Genomic DNA, 12228 nt, shown 5'->3' with positions numbered 1-12228 from the left:
AACTAAACTATCTGTTCTGTCAAGGTGGCACTGGATGTGTTTCATCGCAGGAAAAAGATACCGTGCGAGGGCATCATATCATTTAATCGGAAACTTTCCACACAAAGTTGGAACAACGTCATCTCACAGAAACCACAGCCCCCTTTTGCAGGGTGATCCCAGGTACAGTCAGTGCATGTTCTGCTCCGAGGAGCCCTGGGCCCCCTGCCCGTGCTGAGGGGAGAGCTGGGGGGAGCAGGGTGCTGGGCAGCACCAGCCTGGCTCTCTGTGTTTCCCCAACTCAATCCGTGGTGTTCTCTTCACCTCGGGAGGGGAAGCATTCTCTTCTGCCTGCTCCGGGAGTCTGTCACGCTCTGCCCCCCAGCAGAGGAGGCTTTTCCCCTCCCCTCGGGCTGGGCTGGGTGCTGCTGCAGGCACCTGAGGCTGCGAGGCGGTGCTGGCCCCAGTCCCTGCCCCCTGCTCTCGGGGGCCTTGGCTGCAGCCGGCCAGCTCAGTGCGCTGCGGGTGCGGGGAAGGAGGCGCACACAGCAGAGGCGGGTAAAGTGCCGTGGGGTCCTGGCTCTCCCCAAGAACCCACCATCTCTTTCTTCTCTTCTGCCTTCCCCTTACGTTCCTTTCTCCCTTTCCAGCCTGAATGCCTTGAAGAGGGTTTTTACTTCCCCTCGCTGCATACAGGGCTTTTTTTCAGATGTGCTGAGAGCCTGGCTTCAAGGGGGAGGGTGAGCACTGTCCGTGCAAGGGCTTATCAGCAAGACTTCTGATTATGAGGTTAGCTTTCTGGTTATCAAGCTTCAGATAAGGCAGCAGCTGCATTGGAGTAAGTGATAAAATGTCTGTTTCTTTACATGGAAGAGCTGCTATTTAGGGAGCAAGAGGAGAGGGCAATCTGGGAGCTCCCCATAACCAGAGAATCTTGCAAGGGTGACAGCTCGGAGATCAGACCACAGCATATGTTGCCATGGTGCAAGGAACGATCTCTGGGGAAATGCTGGATGGGATCTGTAAGAGATACTGACAGGGTGATTTGGGATGGTCTAAAAGCTGCAGTGAATTTCTGCAAACAGGCTAGTTTCACTGACAAACGGAACTATTTCATCCCACAGATTGTTTTACCAAGCAGGGCTATTGTACAGCAGGATTTTCCTGCACCTGCTAATTGTCCACTGGAGTTAGGATAAAAAAGAACTTCCCTTTGCATTTAATTTCCTTGTATATTAACTTAGCATGTTTTAATTAAAATACACTCCATGATCAAAGTGAATGAGCTGGGATAAACAAACTGAGATTGACATTGGTAGTATGATTTAAACTATGCTTAGTAATCAAACCTTACTGCAAAATTAATAGGGCAAAGGCAGAAACAAACAAGAAAGTTCATTGTCTAGGAAACCAGATACGTCTGAATGAGAGACATGTACTGTGGTGCTCCCAAAAGAATAGCTGAAATGGGTTTCAGTGTGTGCAAGAACAGGACAGAAGCGATAGCTTCTTTAAGCCTAATGTTTAAATTTTTTAGCATCTGTCAGCTTGAGTCACTCCAGTTTCAAGACTGGAGTTAGGTATTTGTGATAGACTGAAGTATTGCTAGAGGCTGTTGAAAGACATTTTCATAAAAGAGTACCTTGCTGATACATGAGATTAAACAATCTGAAAAAGGCGTTTGTATTTATCAGATGTTCAGATCTGTAACTCAAGCTATGGCGGAGAATTTAAAAAAAAAAAATCCAAATTCAGCAACAAAAAGAAATGCAGAAATTAGGTGTGACTGCAGATAACCCTTGAAATGAAGGAAGGGGAGAGAAGACCTAACAAAGTCATCTCAGGGTCAGATCAAAGTTGGCCGACGGGACCCTCCATGTCATTTTCATTTTTTAAAATCAGGGACTAAACCCAGTGTAAGAAGCTGCAATCTGTAGAGCAGGGCATCACCTAATATCTCAGTTCAATAAATTGTTTTACCTGTGTGGATGGTGACTCTCACAGCTGGGCAGCGGGCCAGACTGAGGGTGCAGAGGTAGAAAATTCTCTCTGCAGTAAACTTAGTGCAATGTGGATTAAAGCAGCTCATTGTCCTCAGTGCTGCATGGGGGACGTGGCTGCAGAAACACCTGTGTGAGCGCGACCTGCTCAGTCTCTGCTTCCTTTCTATCCTGTTGCATTATTGCAATGTGCATCTTTGTCCTTCAGGATCTAGATCAAAAGAAGCAAATTAATTTTATATAGGACAGCTGTGAGACTCTCAAGTCTTTTCTGATGAGAATGAGTGACACCCTGGTGAAAAGCTCCAGGTATCCCATTACTGCCCTTCCAGCTAATTTATCTTTCAGTGATCTTTATGCTGCATAGCACAGGGCAGCAGAAACAGCAAGAACTACTAAAATACATATTTCCATAGAAACTGTGTCCTAGCTGATGGTGAAAAATGGATGGTACACTTCTCATGAGTACAGACTAGAGCTTTGATCCATCTAAATGGGCATGGTCTTGAACTCCAATTCCCAAATGTATCATTTTTCCTATGCTTTGAAAGGCACAAGGACATTTCTCCCTTTGTTCAAAGTGAGGCAGCAGAGGAGGGGAGCGCTCCTTCACCCTCCCTGCCTGGAGCACCGTGCACTGACATGGGGCAAGTGAGAGGGCCAGGTCCTCCCACCGTTTGAGGTCAGAGATCTGCAAATGGAAGGTACCAGTCCTAGTCTGCAGTAATCGTGCAGGCAACTTAATGAGCTAGAAAAAGTTTAGGGTTTGTTTGGAGCTTCTTTCCTATTTGCTTTTTCACTATCTCTGTTTCTTTTCTATTTTATTTGAGTTTAAAAGGATTTGTTTTAACAGAAGCATTTAAGTTGTAATTAGGTGAAATGTGTCCTAGTAAATAAGCGGCGCTACTAGAAAGAAAATTAAGAGAGCTACTTGGTAAAAGGGAAATGCACATGCACACTTGGTGGATATCTCTATCCTAGAAAAGGATCTAAATTAAAAACTTGGGAGCAAGCACTTTTAGATCATTCTGATCTCTATCTCTACTCTATAGCTTAAGTTGTCTCTTATAGCTATGAAAGTTTTGGGTGAATATGGCCTGTTGACTGTTTTTTTTTATATGGCCTTTTGACTCTATTTCTTTTTTCCTTTTCAATCCAAACATCTTCTGATTCTAATAAACACTAGAAGAAATGTCCAGACTTTTGAAGATATGTTTCTTATTGATATCAGTGAATCTTGCTGAGTTTACACACAGTCAGAACGCTGAAGGTAAGACCAGAACTCTTGCATGAGGGATGTATTTTGTGTGGATGGAAAAAGCTATGTGTAGTAAAGTAGATGCAGTATTGTTTGTTTAGTAGCTAGGACCATATTCTCTGCCTTCTTGACTTCATGGAGCTATGCCAGCAAAGAATTTGACCAAGATTTCTTATTATTTAATAACCTTTTATTTTCACTGTTTTTCTGTAAATACATTTAATCAAAACTGCATTAAATGCTTATAAATAAATTATATATGTATATATAGTTTCACTGCATTCAACATACGTATTTTTGTCTAACACAGTTAAATGGTAAAACATTAAATCAACTTTTAGTAACAGGATAATCTTTTACAGATTTGCCTCCATTATTACACAAAGCTGTGGTTAGTATTTTTATTTGATCTCTCTACTAACATTTTATATTGTAATATAAAAATAATAATTTATTACATATATTTATAATTTTTTCTTTAGGAGGAAGTAATAACTGGGAAATATCTGAATGGTAACGTACAAAATTGTTCCCACTTATGCTTCTAAAATGAATTAAAACTCAATATCTCACCATAACTTTTTATGTTCCATTTTTCATGTGTAGCCATCCTTGATATACTTCAATTTCAGAGGTAATGTATTACTCTCACCATCTTGATTTTCAGTATTATCTTGCACTTAGATATGATCTGTTTCATTTCCACAGAAACTGGAACATTATAGATAGAATGAAATCGGCACGTGATTACTTTGATTTAGGTCTCCTGTGAGGAGTATTTCCTCTTAACAAGGAAAAAGCTGTTTTCACAATAAAGCAAAAAACATGCATAGAATGAAGCTGAGAATAAATACCTACTAGAGTTTTAAAAGTTTTGATAATTAACTTTGTTCATATGTTTCAGAGTGGCTTCTTAAGGAAATTAGGTGCAGCTCCAACTTTCTGTCCATCTTTCAGTCCTCATCCATCCATCCATCCATCCATCCATCCATCCATCCATCCATCCATCCATCCATCCATCCATCCCACTTTTTGCAGCTTCTGCGGACTTTTGAATTATTTGCTAATTTTGTCTAAATTTGAAAGAGCAATATAAGCCTCAAAGGGAATTCCACTCCTACATATTTTGAGAAAATCAATGGCTGTGTAAAGAAGACACACTGAAATTACTGACTCTGCTGAGGGAAAGGCAGTAGCCATTAGACACTGTGCTTTCTTTCTACAAGCAGATCAGAACAAGCATAACAGGATGCCAGGAAGCACACCCATACCTCCGGACTAGCCACAGCACAGCTTGTCTCATGCCTGGAGATGGTACTAATGGCAACATGTTGGAAAACGTAGATTATTTTGGGTGGTTGTGGAGTTAGATTAAAAAACCTGTAACTAATTAATTCCGTTCCTCCTTGAACTACATGTTTTCATTGCATTAAATAGGTCAGCTATTAGTCTTGTTAGGCCAAAAAGCTGAATACTCATGTCCTTACGGTATCGATAACAGTGTTTGCTTTTCTTATTCTTGCTTTGTCTTGTAATCTGATATTTTACATGTTGTATTATTTTACTGGCATTTTTGATCCTGTTTTCTATTACAGTTCTAATGACTGGACAGCAGATACGCTTACAAAAGTCATGGCATATTTTCATGCCCAGGAAGATATGTTTACTCTTAGCAGCCTACAGGTTTGTGCCATTTAAAATGCATGAGAATTCTTATTTTAAAAGGAATGAAAAAAGCAGCCTGTCTCCGTAGCTAAAACTAGGTTGTCAATAATAGAGATAACTAACAGATCTACAGTGTGGCAGATAAATAGGAACTAGGAATATGTTTTTTCGTTCATCTTTGATTTCAGATTGCAGCAGAATACAAGGCAGGAATAAGATCAAAATTTTTGCTTCTTCTCTGATGGAAATCAGAAATTAGGAGATTTCAGGCTCAGCAATTGTTTCTGAATTGAGTGTATAAACATCAGTATGTGTATTTCTCCACAAAATGGCAGGATTTTCCCAAATTTTGACCACTACTGTAGTTTGCACTGCTTCTGATGGAATGAGAGGCTCCAGAGCATCCTGCAAAATATATCCACCTTTTAAGGCTCCTTTGAACCCTGTTTTTGTAAATCATCAATGTAGAAATGACATAGGGAAAAGTAATTGTTCTTCACCCCTGGTCATCTGAGCTGGTTTAAGTGGAACTGTAGCCTGCTAATCAAAACCTGACCCACTCACTCCTCCCTACACAGACTTTGGAAGAGGGAAGTGTCAAATGTGCAATCTCTGAGCCTCAGGCATTCCTGAAAGCCTATGGCCATACAGTTCCACAGTGCTCAAACCTTTTCCCAAGCTCCATTTCACTGTCATATCTTATCTAAACCTACAGGAGACTAACACTGCCTCTTCTCATTTCATTAGATTTATTAACAGTTTAAGGCTGTAATCAGGCCTGGACCCCTTAGACAACAAGGATCTATGTAAATATTTGTTGCTGACAATGCAGGCTAAGTGAAGGCATCAAATAACAGTTTCAGCTCAAATTCCAAACCAATTCTGAAATAATTCTGTTACCAATTAGAAGGGATTTTACTCCAGTCTGGTGCTAATGAGCCTTACAGTGTTTTCTGTTCCAATGTTATAATTCCCCTTAGATTTTCAAAACAGGCACGAGTTTGTTAACTGGTAACGCAGTTTGATGTGAGAGAATATTTCTGCCTTATGACCCGGTACACTTTTTCTCTCATCTAGTTGCACGTTTCCTTCCTTTTTTTAAGTAATAGTAATAAGTACACAGTACCTGATTTTTCTGAGCTCTTTGAAAGGTTCATTTTCACATCTCTGCTGTATGAAGAAGAAAAGCATTATTACTTTTCTTTTATGAAGTGAGAAACTGAGGCTTTTCTTAAAATGACTCACTGAAGAGGACTTACTCTGAGGCCAAGAATAGGATTTAAAAATTACTGTCTTTCAGAATTACATTTAGATTATTTTTGTTTACAGTTTGTGTTGAGTATAGTTATTCTAGTTGTTGACAACGCAGGCAGGAGCTAAGCACTTACCTCTCTTTAAGTGGAGAATTTCAGGGAGTAAATGATGCCCCAGTACAATAGTATGAATTTTATGTATATTATGCATATTTTTCTATACTTCAGATGTCCATAAAAAGTTACCTGAAGAACCTTTTATACCAGCCTAGGCAACTACTATCTGAATTTCAACAGCTTGATCAGCAGCAGTTCCAAACTGCAATGAAGTATCTCTTCAACAGCAGAAGGCACCATCTTGTAAGTCACTTGTGAAAAAGAAAAGCTGCTGTCAGTGGTTTAGATAAATGGGAAAGGACCAGACTGGGGGTCTTGCAGTGCATACCACACAGTTACTTAGCTGGCTTGGATTAGAACCAAGATTCTCCTTAGGTTGGATTTACGTCATTTAAATCTAGTTGTCTAAAACTTTGGTGACAAGTCAGTCATCTGGATTTTCTCTGTAATCAGTGGAGAGAAACAGATCTCCAGAGAACGACTTACCTTCCTACACAAGTGTCTAGGTAGGACCAACTGTTCTCAGGGAGTATCTGCTTCTCTTCAGTGGCTGGAAAGAGAGCCAAGATGACTGAAGGAGGTGAAGTTAGTTATCTTGTTAATTACTTACGGGAGTGTGCAAGAAAATTGTTAGGCAATTTGGAGGGGATGCAACATAACATTGTTTGCTTGCCTCTGTGGTGTGTTCCCTGTGTGACTCATTTTAAAAGTCTCACTCAAAGTCAGTGAGTGCCACCCAGGGAGGTTTCTCCCCTGCAGGGGTAGGGTCATAGCCTGATGTGTGAGAGCACTGGGCACTTCCCTGCCAGGCGGAAGAGCCTCCCGTGTGGATATTGCTGAGGGGATGGAGATCAATCTGGGAGAAAGGGAGAGTGTTTCCTCAGAAGCAGGAGGTGACTGTCCAGAACAAACACTATAATCCGCTATTCAGACAATGGTGGTGCAGCTCCTGCTGCCAAAGCACATAGAATAGGTGTGCAGCACGCACGCATTGGGAGCCAGAGCAGTAGAGTGTAAGCCCTTTCAATAAACTGTAAATTTTGTGTTCTCAAATGGCATGCCCAGTTATTCCAGGACTGATAATATTGCATGAACAAATCACCAGATCTAGGGCTATCAGCTTTGAACAGGCTGTCCTAGACACGTCAACATGTGAGATGGAGCAACCTAGTAATCCATCCTCAGACAGGGTAACTTTATTCCCTGGACTTGGTTCTTTGATGTTGCCCCATCTTCTGGAGGAGATGTTTGTAGTAATGGCTGCAATAAATACTGCACGGGAAAAGGTCTCGTCTAGAGATGTCTATGTATTAAATTGCCTATGAAATAATACCCGTTCAATTCTTATATCCTTTAATTTTCCAAGTAAAAAAATAATTCATGAGAGCACGCCCTATAATTTCAGTCATTTGGATTATTTTTCTGGTTTTCATTTTGATTTTGTCAGAAGACTCAAGCTGGTCTCTGGCCAATTCCAGAAAGGAGTTATCTGAAGTAATGCAACCAGCCAGTATTTTGCACCATATTGTTTGTAGAGTGCTTTCTGTCAGGCCTCAAAACGAACAATATATTGAATTAAAGATATGTTCTTTTAACCCTTTGTTGCTTGCAGGAAATGGGAAATATTATTCTTGACTGGGACAAGACTAGAGATACGCTTTTTCAAAGCCCAGGAGTGAACAGGACTTTGTTCCTTATAACACTGGATAAATGCTTTCTGGCTATGAGTGCTTTGGACTGTGTGGATATCCTAAGCCAGGTTTTGCACATGTCAGCAGTGAACTATCTCCAACCTGATGTCGCTGGAAGCCTCCCAACCATTCTGCAGGAGGATGCTTTCAGAAATTTGTAAGCCATTTATTTTTCCAGACACAATTAATACTATGTAGCATTTGCTGACTATATATACTTTAAAAAGAGGTTACTATATGTTCTCAGTTTGATTTCCAGATATAGCTTTCTGCTTATACATTGCTGTTTCTAATAACAGTTGTCCATGTGTGTCACTTAAAAAACCCAAATAATTAGCTCATTAGTGAACTAATATGCCCTTGTATCACTTAGATCAACAGTATTCAAGGACCTTTATGACAAAACCTCAGCAAATACACAGAGAGCTCTGTATGGATGGATGAAGCAGATTCTACAAACATCCTATAACATGAGTGGTATGTTATGTAGAAAGTTTTCCTTTTTGCTTATCATAAGAGTAAAACAGTCAGCAAAAGGTCTATCCGTTGTATTGAATTGTTTCCCAAATTTAACACAGGTCTGTTTAAGAGTAGCTGTCTTGAATACCTTTGCTCCAGAATACAGTAAATATAATATATATATTAGTCAAGGAAAATAGTTCTCCAAAGATGCTTGTTCTTCTGCACAGAACTATGTACAAAGTCTCTGTACTCGGGTCCTTTTTCTTAAATAGGATACAATTGTCTGTACAGGCGTGTTGTTCAGACTAGAAAAATAGATCTGTCTCAGAATACATTAGCCAATGCACTGTTTAAAAATACAAAAGGAATGCAGGATGTTGTGAAAGTTTTGCACATTGCACTGACTCATTCAGCAAAGGGACAAGGTAAAAACAAAGTTAATTAATACTGATTTTATGCATTTTACCACGTTTGCCTTGTTAATATGACTTTAACAGATGTGCCACAGCAGGGACAGTGCAGGACAGGCTCCACGAGGGGGCTGTAAAGCGGCAGCAGCACTGACAGAACCAGTGCCTGGGTTTCACTGAACATCCCAGTAGTGCTGTTGTGGGGGCATTTTAGACTTTTAGATGTGTATGTTCTTTCTCTTTCCCTTGAAATCAAAGACAAAATGCTTGCTTGCTTCACTGCAGTGAAATTTTGCTCCAAGGACTTCTGCCATTTCAAAATATCAGAGTAACCCATTAAGTCAGAGAGGAAGTTCATGACACTGCTCTGAGGTAGTATTACTGCCAGTTCATTACTGAGGAAGCAGAGATGCAGAACTTGCCTGATGATACTCAGCAGTCCTGGGAAAATCCCACAGCATCAGATATATTGGGTTGTGTCTGAAACATTAGTGAACCCTCAGTTTGTAAAAGATCACCCAGCTAATGAGGGACTGGGACTAATTATGCCTCTCTTACATCCTGGTTGCTGCTTCAAATGCAATGCAGTGCAGATATGGTGAAGCTGCTCCTGAAGACATGAGGTGTGGACTGATTACCAGCTAGTTCTGGTAGAACACATCAGCCCTGAGCAGGCACAGTTGGCCTGCTACCAGCATCCAGGTTGGCAAGTCCAAAGCTCACTCAGGTGTATCTGCACACCATGGATCACAGCGTGGAGTGCGGGACAACAGGAGTCCTGCAATGGTCTTTTATTCAATTTAACTTTATATGTGGGTAGCACTGGGACCACCTGGGAAAGCGATCAGCCCTCTGCAGAAGCAGCATCTTCCTCACTGAAGCTCAGCAAAAAATAAACTTGAAAGAAGCTTTGTATCTGTGGTGCTTATGGGGCCACCTCGCAAGCATTTCTGCTGGTTTTGGTGATGGAGAGCTCATCACCATGTCTCTGTTAATCCTGCAGAGGGAAGAAATGCAGGGGCCTTTTCCACCATACTATATCTCCCCACAGTGTCAGGCAGCCCCTGCAGCTGGATCACTGGGTGAGCAGGAGGTGACATGTGGCTTTTATGTCTTAAGAGTCAAATGTTTCAAGAAATCTCTCTGCCACTCAGCCAATTCTCTCATGTTTCATATTAAAAATGCCAAGGTATTCAGAGATGAACCATGCTGGTAGCCCTTGCAAAAACAGGAGGCTGTAACTTTGTACCTTATTTAAAAATAACAAAACAGTTTTTGGGGATCATGGCTACCATGGTTGGTAACTGCAAGTCTGCTGAAGGCCACAGTCAGTATCCTTAAATTGTGCTCGTTTTTGTTTAATTCTTCTATCATGTCTTTCAGCTCTCTTAATATTACTGATAATGGCAGATAATACCACTTGAAAAAACAGAGTCCTAACAGACAGGTCTGTGGGGAGCATCATCTTGTCTCAGCTAAGGATCTTAGATCTGCGTTTTCAAAAAAATCGCTTACTAAATGGGGTTCTTCATCTTCTGATATTTATAGGCTGTTTTTTTTCAGATACTGAAAACTCTTCAAAATGCACTGATGATTTTATTTTAACAGAGTTGTGAGTATCAGCACTGCTAAGAAGTATGTTCAGGGGTATCACATTTTGAGCCATCTGAATTAGGACACTTCGGAGAAAACACTTTGTGTCACAGAGTACCCACATAGTCCATAAATACTTTTTTCTCAGGGATATTTGGATCTTGATTTACTTTCCAATCCTTTGGAGAATGTTACTAAATGAATGACTTTTTTTAACTGTTATGTAGTATTTTGTATTTTTTTGTCAACCTATTTCCATGTAAGTATATGATTTTTTATTTTCTCCATTGTTGCTGTTGCATATTGCTGAAATAAGTAGTATCATCAATAATAATATACAAGATGTATAAAGTGTTACAAAGTATCATGCCTTCCTGGTGTTCATAAATAATATATTTGATTAGAAAAACTGAATTTAAAAAATACTGCTCCATATTTAATATTATTGGTTTAGTTTTTCCTGTCTCATACTTTACGCATTTTCTATTTTGACAACCTAAAACATTAATCATTTTCATGTGAGACAATTTGAGACATTTGAAACACTATTCCATTCCATTTTCATTAAAAAATGTATGAGCTCATAACAATGTGGTGCTAAGGGACAGAACCTGACTCTATCTGCTAAGGATTTTTCTGATTTGCAGATTTTTTTTTTTATTATTTGCCAGTAACAATATACTGGGTACAACATATTTGAAAAATAATTCCTTTCTTAACATTGTAGTGAGTATTTATTTGTACAAAGCAGATTTCAATGAATCAACTTCTTGGGTCAGTGCAGAAAACTTACGGATTTTGGGAAGATACATGGTCCATCTCCCATTAGAAGAAATTCTGAAGATTAGTCTCAATGAAGTAAGTAACAAAATGTGGTTGGATATATCATTGTCAAGTGATGTCAGCTACAAACAATATGAACACAAATGCAAACTTAAACATGAAAAAGAAGTTTATATGTTTTAATTGCTTAAATATAAAGTGAATCTAAATCCATTGTCAACCAAATATTATTCTGGTTTTGGAATTTCAAAATGCCTGTCATTAATATGTAATTATTTATCTGTATCAGACTTCTGTGACTTGTACTGAAAGATAGGGACCAACGATAAAAGACCCCCAAATTATTTGGCAATTTGACACAGAATTGCTCACTCAGCTTTACTTTCAGAAATATTGTATTATCCAAATCCATCTTCTTCCTTTCTCTATAACATGAATGGAGTCAATTAATTTAGAATGTCAAATATATATTTTATTTGATGTAATTATTTCATAATTCTGATGCATGATTTTGTTTGTACTGCTCAGATAAGACTATTCATTAGCTACGACAACGCAACAAAGCAGCTGGACACAGTGTATGATATCACACCAGAGCTTGCACAGGCTTTTTTGGAAAGAATAAACTCATCAGGATTTGATATGAGAAACACTTCAACTATCTACAGGCAAGACTGCTTTTCTTTTTCTTTTATGGCTGCGCATGGAGAGAACTAATAAGTAAAGAGGAAAGAGAGGAGCAATAAGTAGCTGATGAAATTGTTGATGTGGCATAGCTTTTTCCTTCCAGCAGAAAAATCTAGGCTGAAATCCAACCCTAGTTAGCAACAGTGAAGAATTGCTACTTTATGAATTTCTGGAGGTGTGCCTAATTAGCTAATGCTTTGTCTCCTGCTTCACAGTGAATTGTTGTCTGTAGTATTAGTAGGAGGACTACAGCAGTATCTAGGGGATCCAATCAAAGCTCCATCATGTTGTGCAGTACAGCAATAAAATAAATCGGGATAGCAGGACATG

The 12228-nt window shown here is 39.6% G+C and overlaps 1 protein-coding gene across 1 annotated transcript in view; it reads left to right on the top strand.

Moving 5' to 3' along the window:
• The window catches only part of OTOA (otoancorin), a 42945-nt gene that overhangs the window by 1395 nt on the left and 29322 nt on the right, over nucleotides 1-12228 (top strand). The window contains exons 2-12 of the mRNA XM_009972112.3: nucleotides 25-162; nucleotides 3166-3249; nucleotides 3600-3628; nucleotides 3720-3750; nucleotides 3844-3871; nucleotides 4833-4920; nucleotides 6384-6515; nucleotides 7885-8120; nucleotides 8337-8440; nucleotides 11180-11286; nucleotides 11740-11879. Coding sequence (XP_009970414.2) covers nucleotides 3171-3249; nucleotides 3600-3628; nucleotides 3720-3750; nucleotides 3844-3871; nucleotides 4833-4920; nucleotides 6384-6515; nucleotides 7885-8120; nucleotides 8337-8440; nucleotides 11180-11286; nucleotides 11740-11879 — 974 coding nt within the window. The 5' untranslated portion in view covers nucleotides 25-162; nucleotides 3166-3170. The remainder of the gene's footprint in view (nucleotides 1-24; nucleotides 163-3165; nucleotides 3250-3599; nucleotides 3629-3719; nucleotides 3751-3843; nucleotides 3872-4832; nucleotides 4921-6383; nucleotides 6516-7884; nucleotides 8121-8336; nucleotides 8441-11179; nucleotides 11287-11739; nucleotides 11880-12228) is intronic.

Source organism: Tyto alba, unplaced genomic scaffold, assembly GCF_018691265.1.
Source record: "Tyto alba isolate M040663 unplaced genomic scaffold, T.alba_DEE_v4.0 Super-Scaffold_28, whole genome shotgun sequence".
Classification (NCBI taxonomy): domain Eukaryota; kingdom Metazoa; phylum Chordata; class Aves; order Strigiformes; family Tytonidae; genus Tyto; species Tyto alba.
Note: the sequence above shows the minus strand (reverse complement) of the source record. Positions and strands in the feature narration are given on the sequence as shown.